This window comes from Anopheles marshallii, chromosome 3 (assembly GCF_943734725.1).
Source record: "Anopheles marshallii chromosome 3, idAnoMarsDA_429_01, whole genome shotgun sequence".
Taxonomy (NCBI): Eukaryota; Metazoa; Arthropoda; class Insecta; order Diptera; family Culicidae; genus Anopheles; species Anopheles marshallii.
This window is the reverse complement of record NC_071327.1, coordinates 65,416,679-65,441,341: the sequence shown is the minus strand read 5'-3', so window position 1 is coordinate 65,441,341 and position 24,663 is coordinate 65,416,679. Positions and strand designations below refer to the sequence as shown.

The 24,663-nt window shown below is 42.8% G+C and overlaps 1 protein-coding gene across 1 annotated transcript; it reads right to left on the bottom strand.

Moving 5' to 3' along the window:
- Nucleotides 1-5,393: 5,393 nt before the first annotated feature.
- Nucleotides 5,394-19,506, bottom strand: LOC128715147 (nucleolysin TIAR). The gene is made up of 8 exons (XM_053810027.1): nt 19,216-19,506; nt 17,490-17,577; nt 14,934-15,009; nt 14,284-14,386; nt 8,202-8,394; nt 7,822-8,145; nt 7,588-7,753; nt 5,394-5,435 (listed from the first exon to the last, which is right to left on the bottom strand). Exons 1-8 carry the CDS (start codon nt 19,460-19,462, stop codon nt 5,394-5,396), a joined length of 1,239 nt encoding a protein of 412 aa, XP_053666002.1. The 5' UTR covers nt 19,463-19,506.
- Nucleotides 19,507-24,663: the final 5,157 nt, after the last annotated feature.

Below are 24,663 nucleotides of genomic sequence, written 5' to 3'. Positions count from 1 at the left end.
CTCTTTGCTAAGTAATGCCCATATTCCACCTTCAATTCGATAAATTCTTTCCTTTCTTTATATCTCCACTCGCAGGCAAATGACACACGTGTCATTCCATCCATCACAACCCAAACTTGTTTAATTTATTTTTTTGTCTTATTTGCAATTCACTGTTTGCTCAATTGTGTGTGTGTGTTTTTTTTCCCGTGCGCGTTCGCGGGTTCGACACCTTTTGCTAATGTATAAGTATGGGTGTACCGCGCGCCCGGTCAGCCTCGCGGTTGAGAAGGTGTGTTAGTGTGCGCCTAATACGGTTCCGAAAAGACGCTGCTACTAGGATTGTACTGCAACGGAAACTGACGGACAAATGAAACGAAATGTTTGATTTGGATTCAATGCGTTTACCGATTTGTTGCTGATGCTACCTGTCTCTCCACTGTAGCGCACGGTTGTAATAATAGTAGTAGTTATTTTGTAAGTTTTGTTGTTTTCTTGTAACGTGGCCGATTTTCAACCTACACGCTCCTGCTAGAGCTTGCTGCTCATTTAAAGATTCCAATACCTATCTAATATTCGCACTGGTAAACACGTTCTATGCGGTTGTTTTGGAACAATCTGGAGCTTGGCTCTCGCTCCAATTGTGTGTGTATGTGTTTTTTTTCCTTATTTAAAAGCTATATAATTGGTTGTTGTTTGTTGATTCGCTTCGTTTTAATATTTCCCTTTTTTCGTTTCTGTTGTTTCATGTTTGCTCGTTTTGTTGTTAGATTCTGTTGCTTTAAAGGTGAAGATATATGTTTAAATTGTTGCTCATTTGTTTATTTTTTCTCTCTCTCTCTCTACATCTTTTTTACTGTTCCATTTGCATTCGGTTTTAATGGTGCTTTATTTATGTTTGTGTTTTGCCAGCTGTATGTCTGTTTTTATTACTTTGTGGATGTGTGTGTGTTTTTCTTAAAACGATCGCGCCTTTTTCACCCTCGCCTTGGATTGTATAGAAAGTGTGCGTAGTGCGTTTGCTCTGTTTGTTGTTGTTTTTTTTTAGAGGGATTAGTTAGAGTACAATTCTTAAAGTTCACTAGTTTTTAAATGCTTAATGCTTCCCCGCTTCGAACTCGTTTCGTTTTTTTGGCTGAAGGTAGGTTTTCCAAACGATAGGCAATATATATGTTTATCTAAAAACTCAAAACCATCCTCCAAAAAACGTCTGACGGACACGCGAACTGAAAATCCAATCAAATATCGTTTCAATAGTTTGTAAATAAAGTAACAAACACCTTTTCCTCCTCCTGCTCCGCTGCTTCTGCTGCTTGTTTCAGGGACTCGTGTATATATGTAAATATATTATTTTAATATACGAGATATGGGAATCTCCTCTAATGTGTCTTAGGGATCTCGTCCAATAGTAAGAAGACTTGTTTGCTTTGCATTACTATTTTCTTTGCCGCCGTTTCGCCGCTCAAATCGTCTCTCACATCAACCAACCTAGTTTATCATCGTCACAATCGTGAAATGTGGTCACTACTGGTCACGTTTGTTTGTTTGTTTCTTTGTTTAATTGCTAGAGTAGAAATTGATTTTTTTTTGTTTACTTCACCATACCGGCGCACATACAAAGAAATCAAATCTGTTTTTCCCAACTCATATTCTAATTGCAACTGGTTACGCAGTTGGTCCAAAGCAACGCACTAACAACTGAAACACGGTTTACGTTACAAAGCATAAACTGGTTGCTTTCGAAACGAAATACATTAAAATGATGTGCATCTACAATGTACAGACGTATTTACTTTCTACCATTCATACTAACCCGGCGCACATGATCGCTTTGACTGGGTTTTTACTTTCGTTCGTCTAGCTCCTCAGGGAAGGGCACGAGAGAGAGAGAGAGAGAGAGAGAGATAGCGAGATAGTTAGCTTCCAGGTTTGCTCCATGGAATGGTTACATGGTGAACAATTGTGTTCTCTCTCTCATTCTCCCATCAACTAATGCGTCCTTCATCCGTCGATCGTGATCGATCTCGACTCATGGTGCTGTTTTGCGATCTCTTTTCGAAGCTTTTTGTCGATTTACCAACTACCTTGTTTAACATTCGTTTGGTTGTTTCTTATGTTTTCTTCTTCGTTTATTAAATGCTTCACCGTTGGCGTTAGCTGACGTTTATTTGAATAATTGCTTCAAGGTTTTGTTTTATTTGCTCTTGTTTGATTGGTTTCTGTTTTTGCTATCGAGTGTGTGTTCGTTTTATTAGTTGTGTTTTGTTTTTCTTATTTGATTGCAGTTTCGGTTTAGTTCTTTTAATGTGTTGCTTAACTTTACGCGTTTTTTTTCTTTTGTTTCTAGGTTTAAACCCCATTGTTATGTTTTTAAACACTATTCACTAACTCTTTACTTTATTTTACGAGTTTTGCAATTTACTTCGATAGTGTGTATGTTTGTGTGAGTGTGTGTTTTGTGTTTGTGTTTTGGGTACTCAAGAAAAAATGGAACAGTTCAAACGGTCTGTTTTTTTTTTTTTTGCAATATACTTGTGTAACCTCTATGTCTGTTCTGTTCGTGGTATAGATGTTTTTGCTGTTTTGCTTATGTTTTGCATTCCATCAAAACCATCCATATTTATCTATGTTTTTTTTCTGTTGTAGTTCTCTAGTTCTCAATACGATTCAATATATTTTCCCCGTTCCGCTTGTTTTGTTTTTGCTGTTTATGTTGCAGTTGTTGTTTGGTAAATTGTTCACAGTTAATTAAATATCTCCTATCTATTTTGTGTATATGTATAAGTGTATGTTTAATTCTGGAGCTTCGTGAGCCTCCTCTATATATAATATATATATAATTATATATATTTATTTACCTTCATATATATATATATGTATTGTTTTGTTTAGTCGTCAATATAATTTATCATTCCGGTTTTTCTTTTCTTCTTTGAGTAAACATCATCTACCAGTGTTATGGATTTCGTCATCCATTGCCTTCTTTTTTGTTGGTTTGCTGCTTCTGTGTGTGAATCAATGTGTTATGTTTATCTTGTTGTGTTATAGTTGTTTTATTTTTCATCACAATGGTTTCAAATGAATGTATTTTCTTCTTCTTCTTCGTTTTGTTCTATGCAATTTTGATTGTATTGACACTGTTGTTTTCTTTTTCATTTATTTTAAAAATATTTGGTCTAAACAAATGTGTTTCCTTTTCCGCTGCCACGCTTCGTTTTTTTTTGTTCATATAAAACATTGTATATTCGCAAAAATTGGTAAAATAATAAAAAATATATATAGCAGTTTTGGAATTTTTTAATACCGTTCCCCGCATACCATTACCATTACGTTTTGTTTCGCGGTAGTGTCCATCTGCGGCAAATCGGAAATGGAACTACAGGTGTTGTCAATACAACAACAACAACCCAAAAAAAAACTTTACACCTTGTCACGGTAAACGAGGGGGAGGGGGATAGAAAAACGTAGGGAAATTACTAAACGGTATGGCAAAAATATAACTTTCTTTTTTTTTTGGAATGTATATGAAACGGTTTCGCAGTTATGGTACAACTGAGTATTGTAACGTCTCTATTGGCAGGTTAGCATCAGTAGTAGCAGTGTTCATATACGGTAAAGTTAAAGAATAGTTAATAAACATCTAAACAGTATGTTTTATAAATAGAGGTTCTTAACGGCAATCACAACACAATATTTTTACTACTTATTGCAGTTAAGTTGAGTGGGAAAATCCTCACAGAAATTTAAAAATAATACAGTATAAAGAATACACAATCAAATTTAACATCCATCTACTCTGAGCTCCAGCTTTAGACATTTCTGGCTTTTTTTTGTGGTTCAAACGCGCAATGGAAGTTTCTTTCCTTCTTGTTGGATTGAATTGATATTGTGCAACTGTCATTTAGACGGATAAAAAGTAGGTGTTTACCTAAGTTGCTTCTGACATATCTTCTTCCCATATGCGCCTCCTTGTTCCTCAGTCTTGCATAAACTTTCTGCATTTGCACCGAGTGGACATCATTGCCGTGAGAAACTATTTTTCCCATCATACCGCAACAAAAAAGAAAGCTAAATGTTTTCCTGAGCACTACTAGTATCTTCCAAAAAATGACAAAAAAAAAAACAAGTCAAGAAAATAACAACTACAACTGTTAACAAAAAAAATGGTAAACCGATTTACAACCTGCCTGAAACCGAAATCTACCAAAGTCATCGTTAGATCAAAACGTCAGCCGGGTTCATCAGCCGCCCGTTTGCAATAATCTTCTTAGCTTTTGTTTTTCCTCAAATGGTCATGTCTTTACACCGGTCAGTTTAACGTTTGTTGGACGAATCATTATTGTTTTCACAACGTGCGTTGTTCTACTACACCCTGCCAGGCTGCTCTGTACAGCAGGCTGTTCTCGCTCAATCTACTCTACTATTTCATGTCTGCCTGCACGTTGCCTTCCCGGGGGTGAACACCTGCGATAAAGAGACGTTTCGTGGTGCCACACACAGACACACTGTAGCTTCTGAATGCGAAGCCGTACGGAACGCTTTTCTATATCGGGTTTTATCTTTTTCACTCTTCACCGTTTGGGTGCTGCGTTGCACTTCCTGGCTGTAAAAATCAGTTTCGCCATGTAAATGCCACTTCACACCGCACCCGCACCCCCCCTCTCGCACGTGTGGGGTGTGCCGAGAGGCGTACAGTGTGGTTCGGTTTTCCATTTAATGAGTACTATCTATCATGAAAAATATCAGGAGTAAAATTTTAGTGCCCTCGCTCTCTGCGTGTATGTGCCTCGCGCCGTCATCCGTCCATTCACATGCCTCGCCCTCGTGTCCTGGTAATGTGTTGTTCTGGGCTGTGTGTGCCACAGTTATTATTGACGTGATGATTGGATTAAGTGATGACGCTGTCAGAGACTACCGACCGGGTAGCCTACAAATTTCTCCACTGCACACCATTTGCCTGTTCTTCCTGTCACGTTCTTTAACTATTTCTGCACCATTTCTTCGTCATAGTTATCAGTTACTTGTTTTTTTTTTTGGTTTCATTTTTTCGTTTTTTCGTTTTTTTGCTGTACTTTTTACTTTGTTTTATTTATTTTTTTCTTCGTTTGTTTGTTGTTCTGGTCTCACGTCGTTTCATTTGCTAGTTCATCACAACCATGCGGTGCAGGGCCGCACGTTTGTGCAGTAGTAGATGCTTCACATTTTGTTTCTTTTGCTTGCGTTTTGTACCACCGAATCGTATTCGCGCTACTGTCTGTCGTGTGTGTGTGTGTGAGTGTTACATAGTCAGATGAACAGGCTGATTTGTGTTTTTGGGGTTCGGGGTTTTTTTTTTCTGTGTCAAAAATCTTCAAATACTCTGCACTCTAATTACGCTGTGAGACACAGCCGCACAGTGATGGCCATCAGGGAAGCTACACTAGAAGACTTGGCGCTAACCATTCGTCTTCAGCTAACTGAAATGTAGGTAGGAGGAAAAATGGAATATATTAAAACGGTTCGGTTGGTTGAATGTGTTAGTTAGATGCAGTGGGTTTTTGTTCACAAACGAGATGTGTGGTAATGGGTGGTGTTTCATTGGACAATCATGCGTTTTGGAAGGCTGTAGTACACAGTTTTATTTTTCGTCCTTTTGGCACTAGAAACTCCCTAGAGCTTGGGGTAGTTAATTCAGTTCTGCTGTACTGAGAAATCAATGAAGCTACCGCTAACGAATGCATTAAAAATGGACAGAGTTCAGCGATTTGCTGTATGAGTTCTCTGCCACATAGGTGGCAGTGGCATGTTAATTTTCATTAGCTTTTGTGCACAGACAACAGCCATTCTACAGATATCTTACTCCTGGAGAAAGGCCAGATCTTAAAACATTACGCCTATCTACGGTCAATCAATGACATACGAGAACATAAAGTGCTGTAGAAAACAAAGCCGAAAGGTGAGAGTAAAACTCCTTATTGATCTCCAAAGAAGTTGGAGAAAATTGAGCAAATTATTCATTGTAGAAATACTTGAACATGATGGATATTGCTATGCCAAAGTTGACTCTGCATGGCTAATATATGCGTGTACTAAAGTTTTAAAAGTACTTAAAAGTCCTTCTTATTTACTACTTATCAGGCGCTACGACCGATTCCCGGTCTTTGCCTCCTGTAAGAGTTCTCTAAACAGCTGACGGTCGATCCTCGTCGTCAGCCAATCCATTATCCCTGCCTTTATGCCGGACGCATCAAAGCCATCACTAAATCTCAATTTGGGCCTGCCACGCCTCCTCTGTCTATGTGGACATCCTAAAAGGATTTTACGGGCTGCGTCGTCCGGTATCACTCTCATGATGTGACCAACTCACCCAGAGCCTGGCAATTCCAATCCACTGTACGACAGTAAATTCGCTGTACAGCACGTCGAGCTCGTCATTGTACTGGCTCCTTCATTGTCCTTCCACACATACGGAGCCAAACATCCTTCTTCCTAAGAATCTTCCTCTCGAACGCGGTTATGAGCATTTCGTCAGTTTGGAAATGGAAGTCCATGTCGCAGAGGCGTATGTGAGTAATGGAACTATATAAATTATAGTCTCATAGTCTCGTTCGTCGCGAAAGGTGTTTTGAGTAGAGAAGTTTCCTTAGACTGTAGAAAAGGTCTCCAAAAAGAAAATAAACATTGACGACTTCAAAACACCATGTTCTCAACGAAGGTGTGATCAACGATTAGCAAAAAAGAATGATTTTATCTCTTAGAGTTTGAGGTGATTTGGGATATAGCCTTGGCCCTTCAAGCCAAGAAATCATTTAGGAAGATAAATACTTCACCAAAGAGCCATTAGACCATTCATAACCTCAAGGATCTTCTCTAGTGATGTCTCAAAAGGTCCAAATCGGAAACACCAGTCACCAAAAAGCTGAATCGCAGGCTACAATTAATATTTTCGATGATCTTTGCTTCCGTTCAGGCCAGGTGGCAAATAGCACTTTAGCCAAATGTTGAGGAATTCTACTAATAGTCTAGTTAAACATCAGATTCAAGGAGACCCAACAGTATCGTAATACAATTGTTAGTTTTAAATCACGATTCGAAATCTACCCAATTTTTAATGCATACGTTATTTCTATCGCAGAAAAGACTTGTTGCTTCCAGGAACGTCTCAACAAATTATTAACTTAGCACTTAGGATTTTATCAATTTAAGCTATGATGGCAGGGAAGTTTCGCGGGAATCGCGGACAAATCGCATCGTAGAAAACGAAATGTAATAACGCGTGATAACGTGTACACTGTGTGCCATTTAACGCTGTGCGGCTGTGAAGTTCGAACATGTGTGTAAAGCAATGGTAAACGTTTTGAATGATAGTAACAAACAAAAAACGAAATATGACGAACAGAACACAAAGTACCCGGAACTGCGCACTGTGCAGCTGCGATGTAACTAGAGGAAGGACGGCGTTAAGAGGCGAGAGTCGGAGTCGCGGGTGGATTCGCCCGGAAAAGCTTTCTAGACAGTTTTAGCGTGCAACACTTGGTGCAACAAGCCCGGCTGCGAATGGTACATTTGGGTGGAGATTGAGCAAGAGTGCTTGGCCAGTGTGCGTCAGTGCTAGCAGTGGTGTGCTACATTTGTAGGTGTGCTCACCTGGAACTGTTGCATCGGGTACGCGACGACCCCGGCAGTTTGGGGCAATGCACCGCCAACGCTCTGGGCCGTAATTTGCTGGGCCGCAGTAGGTAGCTGCGCCTGCGCTGGTACAGCAGGCCAGGCACCGGGAATCTGCATGCCCATGCTGAAAAAAAAAGCGAAATGGAATAATGTTACACACGGATGGACGAATTCGTGACGCGATAACCTTACCCCATGTAACCCTGCTGATAGCCGGCAAACTGACCGTACGTATAACCCTGCATGCCCTGCAGAAATTGGCCCTGTAGCGGTGTGGCCGCCGGTGCTGGTGTTGCCGGGTATGCCGGTGCCGGCGGATACCAGTAGCCGGCTACTTGCTGCCCGTAGGCGGTATTAAACGGAAACCCAGTCTGGCTGAGGGCCTGGCTAGCCAACGAGGGCGCATTGTTCGGGTCGCCACTTTCCTTGCCCCACGAACACTTGACCGTCTGCGAGTTGATCTCCGAGTTGTGCACGGCAACAATCGCATGCGTGGCAGCCTCTTTGGTCGAGAATCTGAAAAGTGAACTTGGTCAGCAGCATGTCTACACACGTTCCGCCCAACTACATACCTTACGAACGCATAGCCTTTGTCCTTGAACACCCGTATTTCCTGTATGGTACCGAACGGGGAGAACGTTTTCTGCAAAATGTCTTCATTCAAACCGCCAGCCAAAGTGCCACCGATGCCACCACAGTAGACGGTGCAGTTGGTCGGGCTACTTTGATTGTACACTTCATCAAATGTCAGCGGCTTTGCGTTGACTGAAATGGCACGCGGGAAGGTGGGCGGGGGGATAAGCATGGAGCACGAGGAAGCGGCAGGTGATGGTGGTGGTGGTGGGAAGGTTGTCGGGTTGGTAGGGTTGTGGCACGGGTAGAAAAGACAATCGTTAACATCGACCGTAAGGTGGCGCACATTCCTGCGCTTGATAGTTGTGTATGTATGTGATAATTTGACATTAAAAGAAAAACCAAATGGAATTAAACTTGTGTGTGTGTGTGCGTTTTACATTCGAGCGCTCACATGGTTGAAAAAAAAAACAAACTAGAGAGAAAATAGTACTTTGGATTTGATTCGGAATAATGATTATAAAAAAAATGCAAAATCCACACACAGCATCCCTTGCAGCCAATGCTAAGTAAAGTAGTGAAACGAATATTGTATATATTTATATGATACAAACAACATACACAGCACTAAGATGCCCGACAAAAAACCGAACAAAACACAGATCGTCTGAAAGGAAGGACGTAATTTTTTTTTAAACAAATATGTATATATACTACGCTTTACTGAAGGCTGTGCGAGTAGTTGTGTCCGGGCACGGAAATGCGCGTAGACCAGCAGCTGGAATGGTGGAACAGTGTATGAAGTCGTGCTGATCGTGAACTAGTGATGTGCGGGTTGAGCCGCGCTTACTGGGATGGAGTACCATCCTTACTGTTTCTCTCCACGTATCGTGCTTGCTCTAGCGACCTTGGGTTACCTCAATCCCGCATAACAGATGGGAACTGTTTGCGAACTTGTGTCACCGTCAACGAACTCAGCCCGAGGCCAAAATCCCAGCGAAAAAGCTAATGAACTTGTCGCTAACATCATATCGGGCCAGCGGATTTACGTTTTTAGCCTTCATAGGACAAGAAATACATTTCAAGACCGGCGAACTAAATATCTAGCTAAACCATGCATGGTAGGTTTGATTGCTAGTTAAAGATAGCGAGAAAGGATGACATCCATTGCTCGTAGGGATTTATCGAACTGCGAGATAGAGATAGAACGAGAGAAAGAGGGGTTTAAACGAAAGATCAACTCTTCGCCTAGTAGCACACACATCGAACTTGAAACTCGAAAAAAACGGTGAGTGAAGTTCGCAGACTATCCAAGCAAAGTTCGATTTGCAAAGAGAAACAATTAGGCGATCCGAAGTGGTTCGGATCAAGCCGTAATACGATCTCACGAATTGGTCCGCGAACCAGTGTGGGATTAATGTATTCCGCTTGAGCTGTCAAAATTCGTACATAGTTGCGATTGCGATTCGATGATGGTGACGTGTGCTTCGATCTTAGTGGCAGGTGATCCAATAGTAGCGACGTGTGATTAGAACGTAGCTAAATTTAGATGTAACTCATGAGCTCGATAAAAGTTAGTTATGGAGCGATTAAATTCTTTACGGTGGCCACCATTAAATCACCTACCATAAATCCGCACGTAGTGGCACGCAAATCACTAAGACCCAACTCACGCATTCGTTCTTACACAGTATGCACATCACTAGCTTGTGTGGGAAACTTTTCCCCGATCCTCGCTGTACGACGCACCAACTCAAACTGCTGCCCAACGCACGATCCGTGTTTACATATATCCAACGCACTAAAAACGTATTGACAGCTAGTAGTAGTAATAGTAGTAGTAGTAGTATTAGTATTACTTTGCAGACAGCCACTACCCACACACACCCATTCCAAAGCTTAGTGGCAAAAACAAACGAGTAAGAATGAAAGAAAATGCTAGTAAAAAGACATCGAAAGCCATTCTACGGTAAGTAATTGCCGGGTACGGGCGGCACACGGCATCCATCATTCTTCGGTGGTATATATATAATTGTTATTGTTGTTTTTGGGGTTTCTTTTCTGTTTCCTTTCTATATAGCATTTGACGCAAGGAGTGGTGTGTGCATGTGAGTTTGAATGTAAGTTGTTACAAAACCAATCAGCAAAAGTATATCGCACGAATATATTGGAGGGACGTATTGGTAAAGTATATTATTTATATATATATATTGATATATGCATATAATGAGGTTATTAATAATAAAAAAGGGTATAAAACTATACATATGAAGTATTATTAATAAAATTTCGAAGAAGTATAGTACTAATATTTAATAAGCTTGTAATGTTAGGGAGTTAAAGAAAATTGGTAGAAAAATACTGTTAGAAACTAGGTCAGCTAACGTTTCACCAAACACATTCAAATACTTTTGTTGTGTGATAATGGGGCATATTATTATTATTATTTTTTTTTTTTAAGTTCAACTTTTTGTTTCCGCGTGTCGAAGTCTCGATCCACCTGATCCACAACCCACTGCCAGCAGTACAAGGCAATAATGGCGTTTCTTTGTTTACTTTGTTATCTTGCGCTTTTGTCGTGGCTTCACAGGGAATTAAGATTTACTTTGGAAGCTGGTTGTGTGGTTCGGTGGTGGTTTTTTGTCCTGAAGCATTTAGAAAAAAAAACATCGAATAGTTGCCCTTTGTTTTCCTATTCGCGGCACAGAGCTCCCGGGTGTCGATGAAGCAAGCTCCCTCTCTCTTTCTCTCTCTCTTTCTCTCTGTTTGGGTAGCTCCGATTGGGCAATATAGTGTTGCTGAGTTTTGTGTTCGCTTTCTTGCGTTGCAGTTTCAACCAACTCGCTTTTAGTACACACGCCACACAGTCAGCTGGGGTCAGCTGAGTGGAGTCCATGTTGGTCTCTCTGACTAGCGTAGCATTAAAGGGGGGGAAAGGAGCAAATGTGCAAGCAGAAGTTTTGGAAGATGCACACCTAGAACGCTTCCACTACGCGCACCAACTTAGCCGCACTGGTCCGACGAAGTCACTTCCCCTGCCTCTCTCCTTCCCTCCCCCCTTGGAAAACGAAATTGACCAGGGAGTGACAATCAGTTGCGTTAAAAATCAAAACAGAAAAGCACAGTAAGCACTCTAAAGTAGTACGACACACCGTATACAATGAAAAAAAAAGAATAACAATCCGTTCGGAACAAACGCTACTACACAACACCGGTCACACAACGCGCACTGAGCAGTAGTGAATAGTAGTAACATTAGCATTAGCGGTAGCAGTGATAGTAACAATTGTTGGTGGGAGGGGGGAGGGGGGGGAGGTTAGGAAATAAACAAAAACAAACCAAAACAGCTAACAGAAACAGAAATGGTTTGGCCGGTTCTGAAGCTAGGCACGTGGAAAAATTACTTGCTTTGTTGCACACCAGGACAAGAAAACAGTGACTTCCAAATGGTTATGCGGAACGGCGGACAAATGTTTGGGAACCGTTCGACGAACATTCCGGCCTGCAGAAAGCCCGGGCAAACGGACGGACACAGCGGTACTGAACACGGCCCATCGTGTTAGATATCGGTACGTAGATCTGCTTTTTGTTTTTTTGCTTTGAATTTATTTTGGACATTGATCATGCATGCGAATCGAATAAACAATCTACAGAGTACGTAATAGTTTGAAGAAAACAAAAGAACAAATAAAAACAAACAAACAGAAAAAAAAAACAAAATGAGAATATACAACACTCATATTTGTGGTTGATATATCGAACTAGAGAGTAGTAGTTATTGACGAATAATTGGTAACGAAAATTGTATCGGAACAAAACAACAAACAAAAAACCCAGAAGGAATATATACGGAATGTTTTACAGCATTACAAGGCTATACACATCGCTCGAAGATCGAAAAACGAAAACAATATGTACACAGGGGGGCAAAATCTGCTAATGAGATTCTACCCAGTACCAACTATTGACACTGCACTCTGTCTGCTCTTTGGAGGGTTTTTTTTTCGTGTCACAGTTTTGCGTGTTTTGTGTGTGTGTGTGTGTAGATGAAGAAAACGCGTGTTTTTGTGTTTGTTTGTGCGTGCATGTAGACATATGAGGGTGTGTGGGTGTGTGTGTGTTAAGATGGTTTGTTAATAGCAATAGGGACAGAAGGATGAAGAATGAATAATACTAATGAAGAAAAAGTATGGAAAAATGCATAAATCTTTCACAAACAGTTAGCAAACGAACTAACAAACTGAGGTAGTAACAGATTCACGAGAATATATATACATTAATATCCAAACATGATAAACGAAAAGGAAATGACATAAAAATAAAAGCAAGAATGACGCACCGGAACAAGTGAAAAAGAAAAAAAAGGAGAAAAGTCGCATGAAGAGAAGAAAAAGAAAACAAGTAAAAATACGTAAAAGCCAGCATTCATAAATGAGGCATAATTTAAATTAAAACAGAAAACAACAACAGAGAAACAAAACAACGTAAATGAAACGAGAGTAAAACGAAAAGGCGAATGAAGTGTGGGGCGGTAGGTAGAATAGTAGAAAGTGAAAGAATGTGTGTATTAGAGTAGGAGAGTAGCTGGTAGTAAAGTAAAAACAAGATATCGATATTATGTAAAAACTAAGAGGTTTGGAAAAGAATCGGGAAAAGAAATAGTAGTGGTAAATGTATATAGATTTTTTTTAAATTTTTATGCGGTACATGCACCGTGAACTTACATAAAGCATATGTTTCTGGCCGCACGCAGGTTAATAGGTCTACAGTTTTTTTTTTTATTTGTGAATGTTTGTGTTGGGTTCAATTCAAGCTTAAAGCTCTACTGCAATAGGCGTGGGTTATACAGATAAGTTGAAGAATTAGTTTCCGTTTTGTTTTGTTTGTTTTGTTATTATTTTTTTTTGTAATAAAGGGTAAAAGGGTTATAATAATCATTATTATCATCATCATCAGCATCATCATCGTGTGGTGTTATCATGGTGGTAAAAACAAAAACAAAGATCAAGGAAGGCCGGGACATTTGATCGTTCGCTTTCGTGGATTGTCGAATGAGTCGTGTGCCACACGAATATGTGTCTGTCTGCCAAAACAGAGGGCTTTCACAAAGAGCTTTTTTGCTTTCGTAGCTGCATCCACGCGCCAAAAAAGGGGGATAGCACATTCGCAAGAGAACCCATCTTCCGCGGGGGCGGTGTAGTGAGGAATGGGGCTGGAAGAATGGAAAGGGAGGAGGGGGGGGGGGCGGGGGAGTCGTTTATGGAAGAGTTAAACGAATAAACTAAACAAAAATCGACAGTAAATTAAAACGCACACGAAACAAATGCAAATACCTCGCAAAAACTTCACGGCCCTAGCAGGGGGGAAACCGGAGAAACGACGGAGGCCCACAACATTTGGTGAAAAAAGAATGAAAGAACCGGAAAAAAACTACACAAAACCCCATTTAACGTTCGGTTATTTAACAAAACAAAAAAAAAACATGCATTAATTTCGGTTGGTTTTGCCCTATCGAGTGTGGCTCGATCATTGTGCCTTTCTGTCCCAAAAACCCGTCGCCCATGGACGACTAGATCATTTTGTTAGCTGCCTAGTACCCTACAGGCATCGTTCTTTTCATTCCCGCCTGCTTTGCGCAAATGCTGATCGGATCGGAAAACGTTCGTGCTAGTCGGCGTTGTGTAAACAGTATTTTTGACACCTTTGTTTTTGTATCGAACCACAGAAAACCGTTGCGCGCGAAGTACTAACGAACAAACCAAAAACATAATAAACCTATTTCCAACTGTTCCATTTGCCATCGCAAAAAGGCCAAATACCATTAGAAAACACAAAAGAAAATTAATAACATAGAAAAAATAGGCCAAAATAAATAATCAAATCACAATCATAATGTACGCAAAAGAGGCAAGATCACAAACTCTCTTTCGCACTCTCTTTCTCGTTCTCTCTCTCTCTCTCTGCGTTTGCTTTGTTTTGTTTTTTGGTTTGTTTTGGTTGCTTACACACTAAGGATATATAAAAAAAAAAAAACAATTGCAGTTCGAAGATGCAGTTCGTTCGTGCGTACGGGATACTTACTTTCGTTTTTGCTAGCCGGCGGTTTCCTAGTTGCCCAATTTGTTCGAATACTCCTCGAACCAAGCCATTGCCCATTCATAGCCGCAATTGCATTTTCCGCTTCCTAGAATTGGTTAGTGGTTGGTTTGGGTTTTAACTGATACAATCTTCTCATCATTTTGCTTGGTTTGTGATTGTTTGCTGTTCTATTTTTCTTATCTTGTATCAACTGTTTTGTTTCTCTTCAAATTTTCCAAATTGTAGCAGTTGTAGCTTTTTTTTTTAATTTATAATCCTTCGTTTTAGTATTGATTCAATGTTTTTTGTAGATATTATGCATGGCAAAAGTGTTTGCAAATCTGTTCGGAACGCTTATATGTTTGCTTTATACAGTTCTAACTTTGTGATGTGATTATTTGTCTTCTTGTGTGTCATTTTTTATATGTTTTTGTTCTCTATTCCCATCTTCAACATATTTCTCGACGTCCTCAACCTACTAATCAAGTTTGTTGCCCACTTTTACAAAACTAATTTTCCTGATTTGCTTTCACAATCGCCAGTAGTGCGTTTGACTAGCTGCCGTTTAAGTGTTTTAGCTTCCTTTAGAATTTGTCCTTTTTTGTTTTTTTTTTTTTAAGTTTAGATATTAGAAAGATTGGAACATTACTTACCGTTTTCTTTACGAACGAAACAAATCCGTATCCTTTCGATTTTAATGTTTGAGGATCCCTAACAACGCGACAATCACTATAAAAAAGGGGGGGTTGGGTGTGAGTTATTTATGCAAACACGAGAATAGATTGGAAGATTTTGTTGTTTTTTTTTTGGTTTTGTTTTGTGAAGTTTATAAAGGCGCAAGCACAGTTGACGGCTTTTGGCGGTCCCCGCGCAAAAAATCGCGAGTTTTTATTTGTCATTTCGATTTGTGTTTTGCTAAATTCATCTTGTTGTGTGCTTGTAACTCTTAAAATTCGAACCTAATGCAGTGTTTCTAGCGTGTGGAACATACTTGGTTCGCCGAAAGGTACACGCTCACACAGAGTTAAAGCCCACGTACACGGAGTTTAAGCCCACGTAAACGTGGCGTGTCTGCATAACGCCACCAGCAACATCATTGCTCTGAGGATGTTCCGAAAAATTTAACGAAACAAATGAGCAATCATAGCGAGAAAACGCTTTTATGGGTGTGGAGAGACAGAAAACCCCTCAGTGCATTGGAGCAAAAACGGTAAAGGGGAGGTGAGGGGGGGGGGGGGGGCGAGGGGCGTAATGGTGAAACAAAAACAAACCAACACCACCGGTTTTGCATTGGGCATGGGCTCGCCGGGCGAGCATGCGTTGTACGAGTGCGACAAACCACGCGTGATGACGGCGAACTATGGAGGCACAGTGTGGGGGTCGACAGTACATATGAGCTGCCCAGCTGCCCAGTACTGTTCCCACAATTCCGAGCTTTTTTTTGCAGCTCCACACATTTGTCAATGCTGGGGGTGGGGGGGGGGTTGTCAAAACTGGAACTTTATTGCATCGGGAGTAGGATCCAAGGGTGAGGATAGACACTATCGAGCACAACTAGGCTGACCAAGAGCAACATAGAGCCTAAAAACGCGCTAACACAAACATTATTCGACATATTTAGAGTGTACGGGAATTAAAAACGAAAAACAGGAAAAGCTGACTATTAGTATATAAATACGTACAGTAGGAGATTTGAAGAAAAAAAAAATTGTTCATTGCACACACTATGAGGGGAAGGTGGCATAAAATATGAAAATGAGGTGGGGGGGGTGGGAATTCTTGGGGTCTAAAGTATAAACTGCAGTCTATTATCGCAGTCTATTGTAGCAGTTGTAGATCGGCGATAAAAGGTGGCAAGAACGCACGAAAGGAACGGAAAAAAAAACAAAAAACCAAAACAAAAACCACATCCAAACATATTTTACATCGAAAACTGAAGAACGAAACAACATACAGAGGTAGGAAAAGTACACTAGTACACGTTTTTTTTTGTTAAACGGCGCCTTTAGATATAGGTTTTGTTAAAATATGGAAATGTTTATATAAATATATATATGTGTAAATGTATAGGTATATTCGCTAACACTGGGAAACAAAACACACCATACTTCTAGAAGCAGTGCTTATGAAAGTGGGGGGGGGCGGGTTTCGCTTGAAAGCTGCACCCACCGAGCTTAGCCGGTTATTATTTGCCTAAAAGGTAAAACAAACCATCAAACAGCACGACGAATACAACGAGGAAGAAAGCTTGGTAAATTTATGTATATATATATATGAATAAGTATACATACATATATACACAAATTGGATGCCGTAGATGTATATATATGCATATATATATATAAGTTGCATGTTGGTAAATTATTCATTAGGTTCGGTAGAAAACAAACAGTTAATACAATGAACAAAAACGCCTAAAGCCTACAGATTATTGATTTGATATAAGAATTATGTACGAAGCTAAAAACATGGATGAAGGTATCGTTGTAAAGTTGAAAGTACAAGAAAAAACAAATCGAAACGAAAGAAGATTCATATCGAAAAAAATAAACACGTGTACATGCTCCCGAATGGAGCAGGAAAAAGAGAGAGTGGGTGAGATAAAATTCTAAATCAAACTCATATTTGAAGCAGAAAACAGTACAACACGGTACATTATTATTGGCGAAATGGGTACGGTTTATGTCTAAAGCGTAGAAGAAACCCCCAAAAAAGAAAACGATACTTCTGTTCAAGTAAACAAACTTTCTTATTCTAAAACAAAAAAAAAACACAAACAAACGATGAACTTCCCCCGAGAGCACTCTCGGTTGGAGCCGTGTGCGGAAGGAACGTCAGCATCTTAATGAAGCTGTCCCGGGCTCCAAAGACTGGCGAGACCTCGTTCCCCCCGTTCAACCCAAGCGAGTCTGTTTGATGTGCCACGGAGGCCCGACCGCCATTTTGTCACGAACAAACAAATGAAACGAACAGAGAAAAAAACAAAAAGTTTAAAACTAATTGCTCACGCTTTTATGGAACGCGTTTGGAGCACTGAGCTAGATAACAACTGAGAGAGAGAGGAAAAAAAAGTCACCGCAAAAATGCCTAACCTAACATTCACGCTAAATGAGTAAGTAAAAGAAGTACGGGATTCAATTGCTCGTGCCATTGCCTTGAGTAAGAAGAAAGGATAATGGCCTTGGGTGGACCTGTGCGCATATACTTACGATATGTCTCCGAACGGGGCGAACGCTTCCTTCAGTGTTTGCGTTTCAATTTCCGGGCTCAAATCACCCACGAATATGTGGTAATGCTCTGGAAAGGAAAGGAAAAAAGTTTGATAAAAATGCTAGATGCTTCATAAGAATGCTGGATTACATGTGTAAACCATCGGAAATGTACGATTGGTGATTTAAGATTAGTAAATTGATTGCGACTGTAGGATGATTTTACTTCGCTTACAATTAAGCATTTTAGCAACTATTAACACTGCTCACATAGTAGGCCACAATGGACCAGTGGTATCGTATCAGTATTCTTACACGGCCGGGGTGGTCCAAAATCCCATCAAGAAGAAATTTTTCCGACCTCAAGAAATGTGAATATCGAGCAATATTCGGGTGAGTAAAACTAGTGAAAAGAATTCCAAACACCCCTACCACGACGAACGAAGCAGGGACTCGATATAGAGCTTATATAAAGCCCCAGTACAGTACTCACATACGCCTCCGAGACATGCACTTTTGTCCAAAACTGACGGAAAACCCTCTTATACTCGTTCGAGAAGGAAGATGCTAAGAATGGTTTTTGGCCCCGTGAATGACGACTCAACCCGTGAATTCCTTTTAGGTCTTCCACATGGACAGAGGAGGCACGGACAGAAGGGCAACAGAGGTGTCGCTGGAATGACGAGCTCTACGGCGAGCTGTACGGCGAACCTACTGTCGACCAGCGGATTAGACTCGCCAAGCTCCAGTGGGCTGGTCACGTCATGAGAATGACTCCGGACGACTCACCCCGTGAGGTCCTTCTAGGTCGTCCACATGGAATTGAGATGGAGTGATGGCGTTGATCCGTCCGCCAGAGAAAGCCTTGGATAAAAAATGGCTGACGACTCCTACAACAGGGCAAGACCGCGAAGCATGATTAGTAGGTACGTAAACTAGTCATAGAAGGCTTTGACTACATCAGAGACGAAAAACGCAAGACCTCCTGAGGATACAGTGCACACCACCAAGAAGATGTAGACAAGAAGGAGGCAGAGAAGAACATCAGTACATCGTGTCATTTTTTTTGCGGATGACATCCACTACCCAACCCGAGCGGGGAATCACACTGACCGATTGACACGCACATAAACCACACGATGAAGAGGAGTTGCGAGAGAGAAAAAAAAAGCCAATGGAAAGTGGCACACCACAACACCACCATTGGCAATAATGATGTGCCGTGTGCCACTAGCCAAGCCTCCATGGGTGCCTCCCAGCGCGGCAAGATCGGTCACACTCGAACGGAAATGTTGGAGCACGACAAATGCGCCTCGTCGGTGTCCGGACGGCGCGACTCCACACACGTCCGCCGTTGCTGCTGCTTTGCTTGTACATAGGTTTATCGGTTGTAAATACTGCAATGCGTATCCCACACCACACGAGCGAGAGAGCGAGCGCACCGGCAACGACCCCTCCCGGTATGTGCCGTTGTCCGGGATCATAAATAAAATGTAAGTTTATTTACTGAATCATTAAACTGTGCGAACACCTCGGACTCCCACCCCGGGGGAAGTCGCGTGTGTACGCACCCAAAACGCCAATTGCTGCAAAGTATATCTTATCCACCTTCCCGGAGTTCTGCGAATACCTCCTAATCACATCCTTCCATTCGGGGCGCTCATCTCACACGAGACTGGCAAAGAGTCAGTTTGCTGTATGTGGTTCGATCTGTCGTTTACCTTACCTTGCTTTATTGCAGACAGCTGCTGAAGTTGCTGCTGATGCTGTTGCTGCTGCTGTTGCGCCTGCTGCTGCTGCTGCTGCTGTTGCGCCTGCAGCTGATGCTGAGGAGTGGTTTGCGTTTGCGTGTGTGCCGGATGGATGGCGAGCAGCTTCGCTTCCGGTGGCTTCTGGTGCGGGCCGACCGCCAGCTGCGGTGCGCCGAGCGCCATCGTTGGTGCCGGCATCATCAGCGTCGACATGGCCAGCATGGTGGTGCCTGCAGGCTGCACGTATCTGTACCCCAGCACTGACAGCTCTTCGATTCACTGGATAAATTTGGCAAAATGTGTCTGTGTGTCGTCTATTCCGAGCTCGTAGCTGCTGCCTCCGCCTATCACGCCCGCCCCGCGTCGCTCTGTCGCTGTGCTGTGCGCAGCGGCGTTTGTCGTGGCAAGCTGTCTGTTGGCAACCCGGCGTACGTCCGAGATATGGTCGGGGACTCGGGCCTTCTTTCCTCTGCTGTGTTCCTTCCCGTTCTCTGCCACTCGCTGACTACCACCACACGATTGAGTGTATGTGTGTGTGTGTGTGTTTTTTTTACTTCTTTTCTTTGTAAAATGTCAATATAAAACAGCTACTATCTTCCTTTTACTTGCTATGCAATATGGTTGTGGTCCTCTGGGTTTATAGGTTCTCTCTCTCTCTCTCTCTCGGCTTCACGCACGCACGCACGCTTTTTAGCAGAATGTTTTTTGGTGATTGGTTGAGTTGGGGGGGTTATAACTTTGTTTCGTTTTTCCTTTTGTTCGCCTGTTGTTGTCTGTTTAGCTGCGGCACCGCGTCGGCATCAATGATCAATTGGACACTGGAGAAAACGATTGGAAGGAACGAATTTTCCTCGTAATACCTCTTTTGTAATTGATGGATGAATGGGGTCGCGTGCGGTTCTGTGTGTTTTGTTATTACTTCAGCAATAGCAAGGTTTTTAGGCTCAGCAAATACAGTGTGCCTTTGTGTAAAGTGTATTGTATTAGTGTGTGTACAAATTGAAACGCAAACTGCACTAAAAAGCAACCGCACCACTAAGAATGCCGGTGGTTTACCGGTACGAATAGTCACTAACACACTTGCACCACCAACCTTGTCTAATCTAGCAACCAAATCTTTGTCTCCTTTGTTCTCGGCCTTTTTTCGTCCGATGACCGGATGCTGCAGGGGTACTAGGCAAATTTGACAGCCTAGCCCTAAAATTGTTTCAATGCGCAAGAAAGTTGGGAGAAATTTCTCCAACAGCAACCATTCATAGAACACACGGCACACACATATACACACGTGTAAATGGAAAATATCGTCGCAGAGAGATTTTAAATAATATTAACCATCTTTAAATGCAGGGTTTGATTAAGAGATAATGAAAAACTTTTAAACTTTGATAAACTATAAAAGAGACACGTTAAAAAGAATGAAAACAAAATTATGGAATGAATGAATTCTACAAAAAGAAGTGCAACAACAAAAAAGCGGTATAAAGCGTCACTCTATTATACTGCACAAAAAAAAAACATAATAGTAAAAAAACTACTCTTTTGTCCTTTTTTTCTGTCGTCTTGTTGCTTTTCTTTTTTTTGTGTTTTTATCTCAAATGTCAATAAGTAGAAAAAAAATGTGCAAATGGCAGTCGCGTGTCGCTTATGTCTGCTGTATGTTTCACTCCTTCTCTCTCATTGTCTCTCGTTACAGTATCCTTGTACAAGTGTACTTGGTCAGTTATTGCTCCAGCCAACTCTTTCATTGTTTTCCACTTCATTTTAGTGAGTGGATGTGTGTGTGTGTGTGTGCCAGTGTGCTCTACGTTAGGTCGCCAGCGTCGCCCACTGCAAATGCCACATACACGCGCGGGTTTCACGCTTGAAACGCGTGTCCTGCGAACCAACCACACTGTGTTGCCTGACCACATTGGCCATCCACTCGCGGATATACCTTTACACGTCCTTAGTAGTTCGTTCCATTATTTTTTTTTTTGCTCTCCGCCCCGATTTGGCATACATCAGCATAAATTAAATTTCACAAAAAAGCCATCGTTTCCTTTGTTCCTTTCGAATACTTCAGGGCTCTACGTGTGTGTGTGTTATTCCCTGTTTTTTTTTGTTGTACTTCTTCGACCGTTCCAGTTTTTTTTTGTTGCCCCTAAGGGGGATCGAAATAAAAGGGCCCAAAGGGAGGCGATGGTATAAAGAAAACGGACTGGAGAATGAAGAGGAGAAGGAGGTGGGGGGAAGGGGTGTGTTCTGCGGCATTTTGGCGAGCCTCCCTTTTTTCATCAATTAACAACACAACGCCGAGCTAATAACGGGCACGGCCACACGGTACACAACGGGTCTCACTGTTATCAACACGTTCCGTACACCCGTTCCTTTGCTGGTGTTGCTATTTTCGCTATTGTAGGAAAAATCACTAACACAACCCGTCACACACACACACACGCACACCGTTGCTTGGGTGTATATCCACTGCCAAACTGCGGTATTCGTATCCTTGCGATTGGTGTAGCGTTTTCTTGTTTTTTGCTCTCTGTTTTTTGGGGTTTTTTTCTCCCAACCAACGTTCATTCATGTTCTATTTGTTGGTTTTATGGAATTTTTATAGAGCTGTCCGTTCGTTACACACCGTGCAACTTGACTTTTATGTCCGCACACTGACGCTTTGTGAGCACAAGGGTTGCCATGATGTGTGTGCGTTGCTTTCGTGCGAATAGTCGTGTATGTGAGTGTATGAGTGTGTGAGTGGAAAATTTATGTTTTCCCTTGTGTGTGTGTGTGTGTGTGTTTTTTTTTCTCACTCTCCAATGCCCTGCGTGTGTGAAGTTATTTGCTGAACTGTCTAAAAACCCTGCACGGCTTGATGACGGCTCATAATGAAAACACACACAACATAAATCGCACACGTTTAGCGTTGCACTTTAAAGGAATATTATACAAATTTTCTTGCTTGCAAACGTACAGGAACTATACCATAATAGCCACAAAGCACAAGGGTCCTAACTAAATCGTACTAACCGTAAGGCGGACACAGCTCTAACTGATGGGCTCGTGCCAGGATCAGGCAGACAAAAGGCACGACGACCGTTTTGCTCCGACGGTCGCGTGCTGTCGGGCTCGGTCCCGCTTCCTTCGGCACCGATTCGTCTTTATGCCGTGCTAACGAGGGTAGGGTGAGGAGGGGGGGGGGGAGAGACGGGTATCTATGGGTGAGAAGAACAAAGATGCACAGTCCCCGGGCCCATCGAATCGGCCCAGCACGGTCCGAACCACTGTGCCGCGCATGCTCCGGCATTGGTCGTCCATCCCGCGAGGATACCCGAACACCCGTTAGTGCGACCCACGTTCCCTCTCCCCCCCTCCTCCCGTCGTTTTTTTCTTGTCATCCCGTTGCAACCATTACCTGCTCCGTTTTCTCGCGCATACCTCGCATCGCAGCACACGCACGCACCGTCCTTGCCGAAGTGCTCGAGGCATTTCATTCACAACTCTGCTGGTGTGTGTGCGCGCGCCGTGCTGTGTGGTATTGATTGTGTCTGTACTCGGTAGCGCGAGCCAGGATGCCGGCCGTTCCAGCATTTCGGCGAGTGTTTTCCCTCACCCAACCACCCAACCCCCTCAAAACCGTAGGGGAAAAGAAGGGAAGGGAAGAATGGAAGATTGAAAAACTCCTCCTCCCCTCCACACCCCTCCATCAAATGAAATTCCATTGCCACAAACCCCCCCCCCCCCCCTTCCCTTCCCACCCCTTTCCCCCATTAGGGAGAAGAGAAAAAAAGGGCCACGCAACAACAACATCAAAAACCCAGGGACAGTCGGGAGGGAAAACTTTTCCCAAGCAGGAAAAAGCGCACCGCACACACACACGAGCGCGCGCGCACACGCAGGAGACACACGCAACACGGACAACAATCCGCAACACGCGCGCCTTCGCGAGGCTCGCAAAAAGGTAGACAAAGAACAAAGCGCCACAAAACGGCCAGCGTTCGGATGTTATTCATCGGCCCGCCGTGTTCATTCCGCGTGCGGGTGTGTGCGTTGCTGTTCATGTGGGCCGCTACACCTACCTTTTTTTTATGCCACAATTCGCACACACTGTGGCACGGGAAAAGGGGGGGGCGTGTGCCCCGGACATTGGAGGATGCTTTCACCGACTGACAGAGCTGCCACCGCTTCCTTCGCTGGGAGATGGGTTTGTGAACGAAAAAGAAAGCAAAAAGAAAAAAAACAAAACCAGGACGTGTTTAGGGTAGGAAAATAGCCTCAAAATTCATAATGGTGTATCCATGGCGGGGGGGGGGGGGGTCGCGATGTGGAGAGCCTTGTTTGGTTGAAAATTTTATAAATTATTCCTCTTCCATCAAGCCGGGACCATCTGAAGCCACGCTCTATGTATGTGTGTGTGTGTGTGTGTGTGTGTGTGTGTGTGTGTGTGTGTGTGTGTGTGTGTGTGTGTGGGGCGTTCTACTCCAGAAGATCTTCCACCATTCGCCATCCGGAGGTTGGTTTAAGTTGCAGCAACGAAATAAGCAGCAAAACACACAAGAAGCGACGGCGAACCGCCGACACCAACGGCTCACGGGTTGTCCAAATGGGGAGGTATACGCATATGTATGCAGATAAAAAATCACCCCCCCCCCCACCCATTCCATTTGATGCAGCGGTACGGGATGTTGTTTGTAGTAACGGTTTCCTTCTTTTTTTTGTATCCCGCTTCCAGTTTCGTTTTTGATTTGCTGTCCAAACAGACCCATGCCCTGCGGTCCGTTGTGGGTGGGAGGGGGAGTTGTTAGAATCCGGAGAAAAGCTTTCTTCCCACACAGGAGGAAGGGGGGATGGGATGATGGTGGGAAATAATCCTGCCGTGTCCCTATATTCTAACTGTTCGAATCCTAAACATTAAATGGTGTGCTGGGGGAAGGGAGGGGCGAAACGAGAGGAAGGCCTAAAATGTGGGGTGAAGGATGCGTTGCTCTGTTGCGCCAGCGCTAGCACAGAATCCGTTCGACAGAATTTTCCAGCCGTCAGAAGTGTGTGCGGCTCAAGAGCAGATGCCTTGAGGGAGGGGAAGGCAGCAGATCGAAATGGAGCGTCAGGAGCCCTGTCGTGTTTCCCTTGCTTGGTGGGGCCCGCATACACGATGCGTATGCTTTTGGTGTGTGTTTATATGTTTTCGTTTAATTTGATCTGTAGCCAACCGTGGCCAAACAACAGCAACAGCAACAGCAATGTGATAGAGTTGCCGTGCTTCCTTAGCCCCTTTCGTTTTGCTGGGACGGCGGAATAGCCTACCCGAACCCCGAGTCACGAAACTCACCCGCCATCTACCCCCCCGCCCCCCTCCCTCCCCTCCCCTCACCTTCACAGTACGATTGCACACTGGTGTTGGTGTGCGACCGCATCGTTTGCCGATTCCCTACTGAAACGAACCT

What these genes read in the sequence shown, in the direction of transcription:
- LOC128715147 (XM_053810027.1), bottom strand. Translation starts at nt 19,462, where the DNA reads ATGCTGGCCATGTCGACGCTGATGATGCCGGCACCAACGATGGCGCTC. An exon ending in GCTGTCTGCAATAAAGCAAG is followed by an intron (nt 17,578 to 19,215) that starts GTAAGGTAAACG and finishes TTTCCTTTCCAG; the next exon opens with AGCATTACCACATATTCGTG. An exon ending in TATCAGCAGGGTTACATGGG is followed by an intron (nt 7,754 to 7,821) that starts GTAAGGTTATCG and finishes TTTTTTTTTCAG; the next exon opens with CATGGGCATGCAGATTCCCG.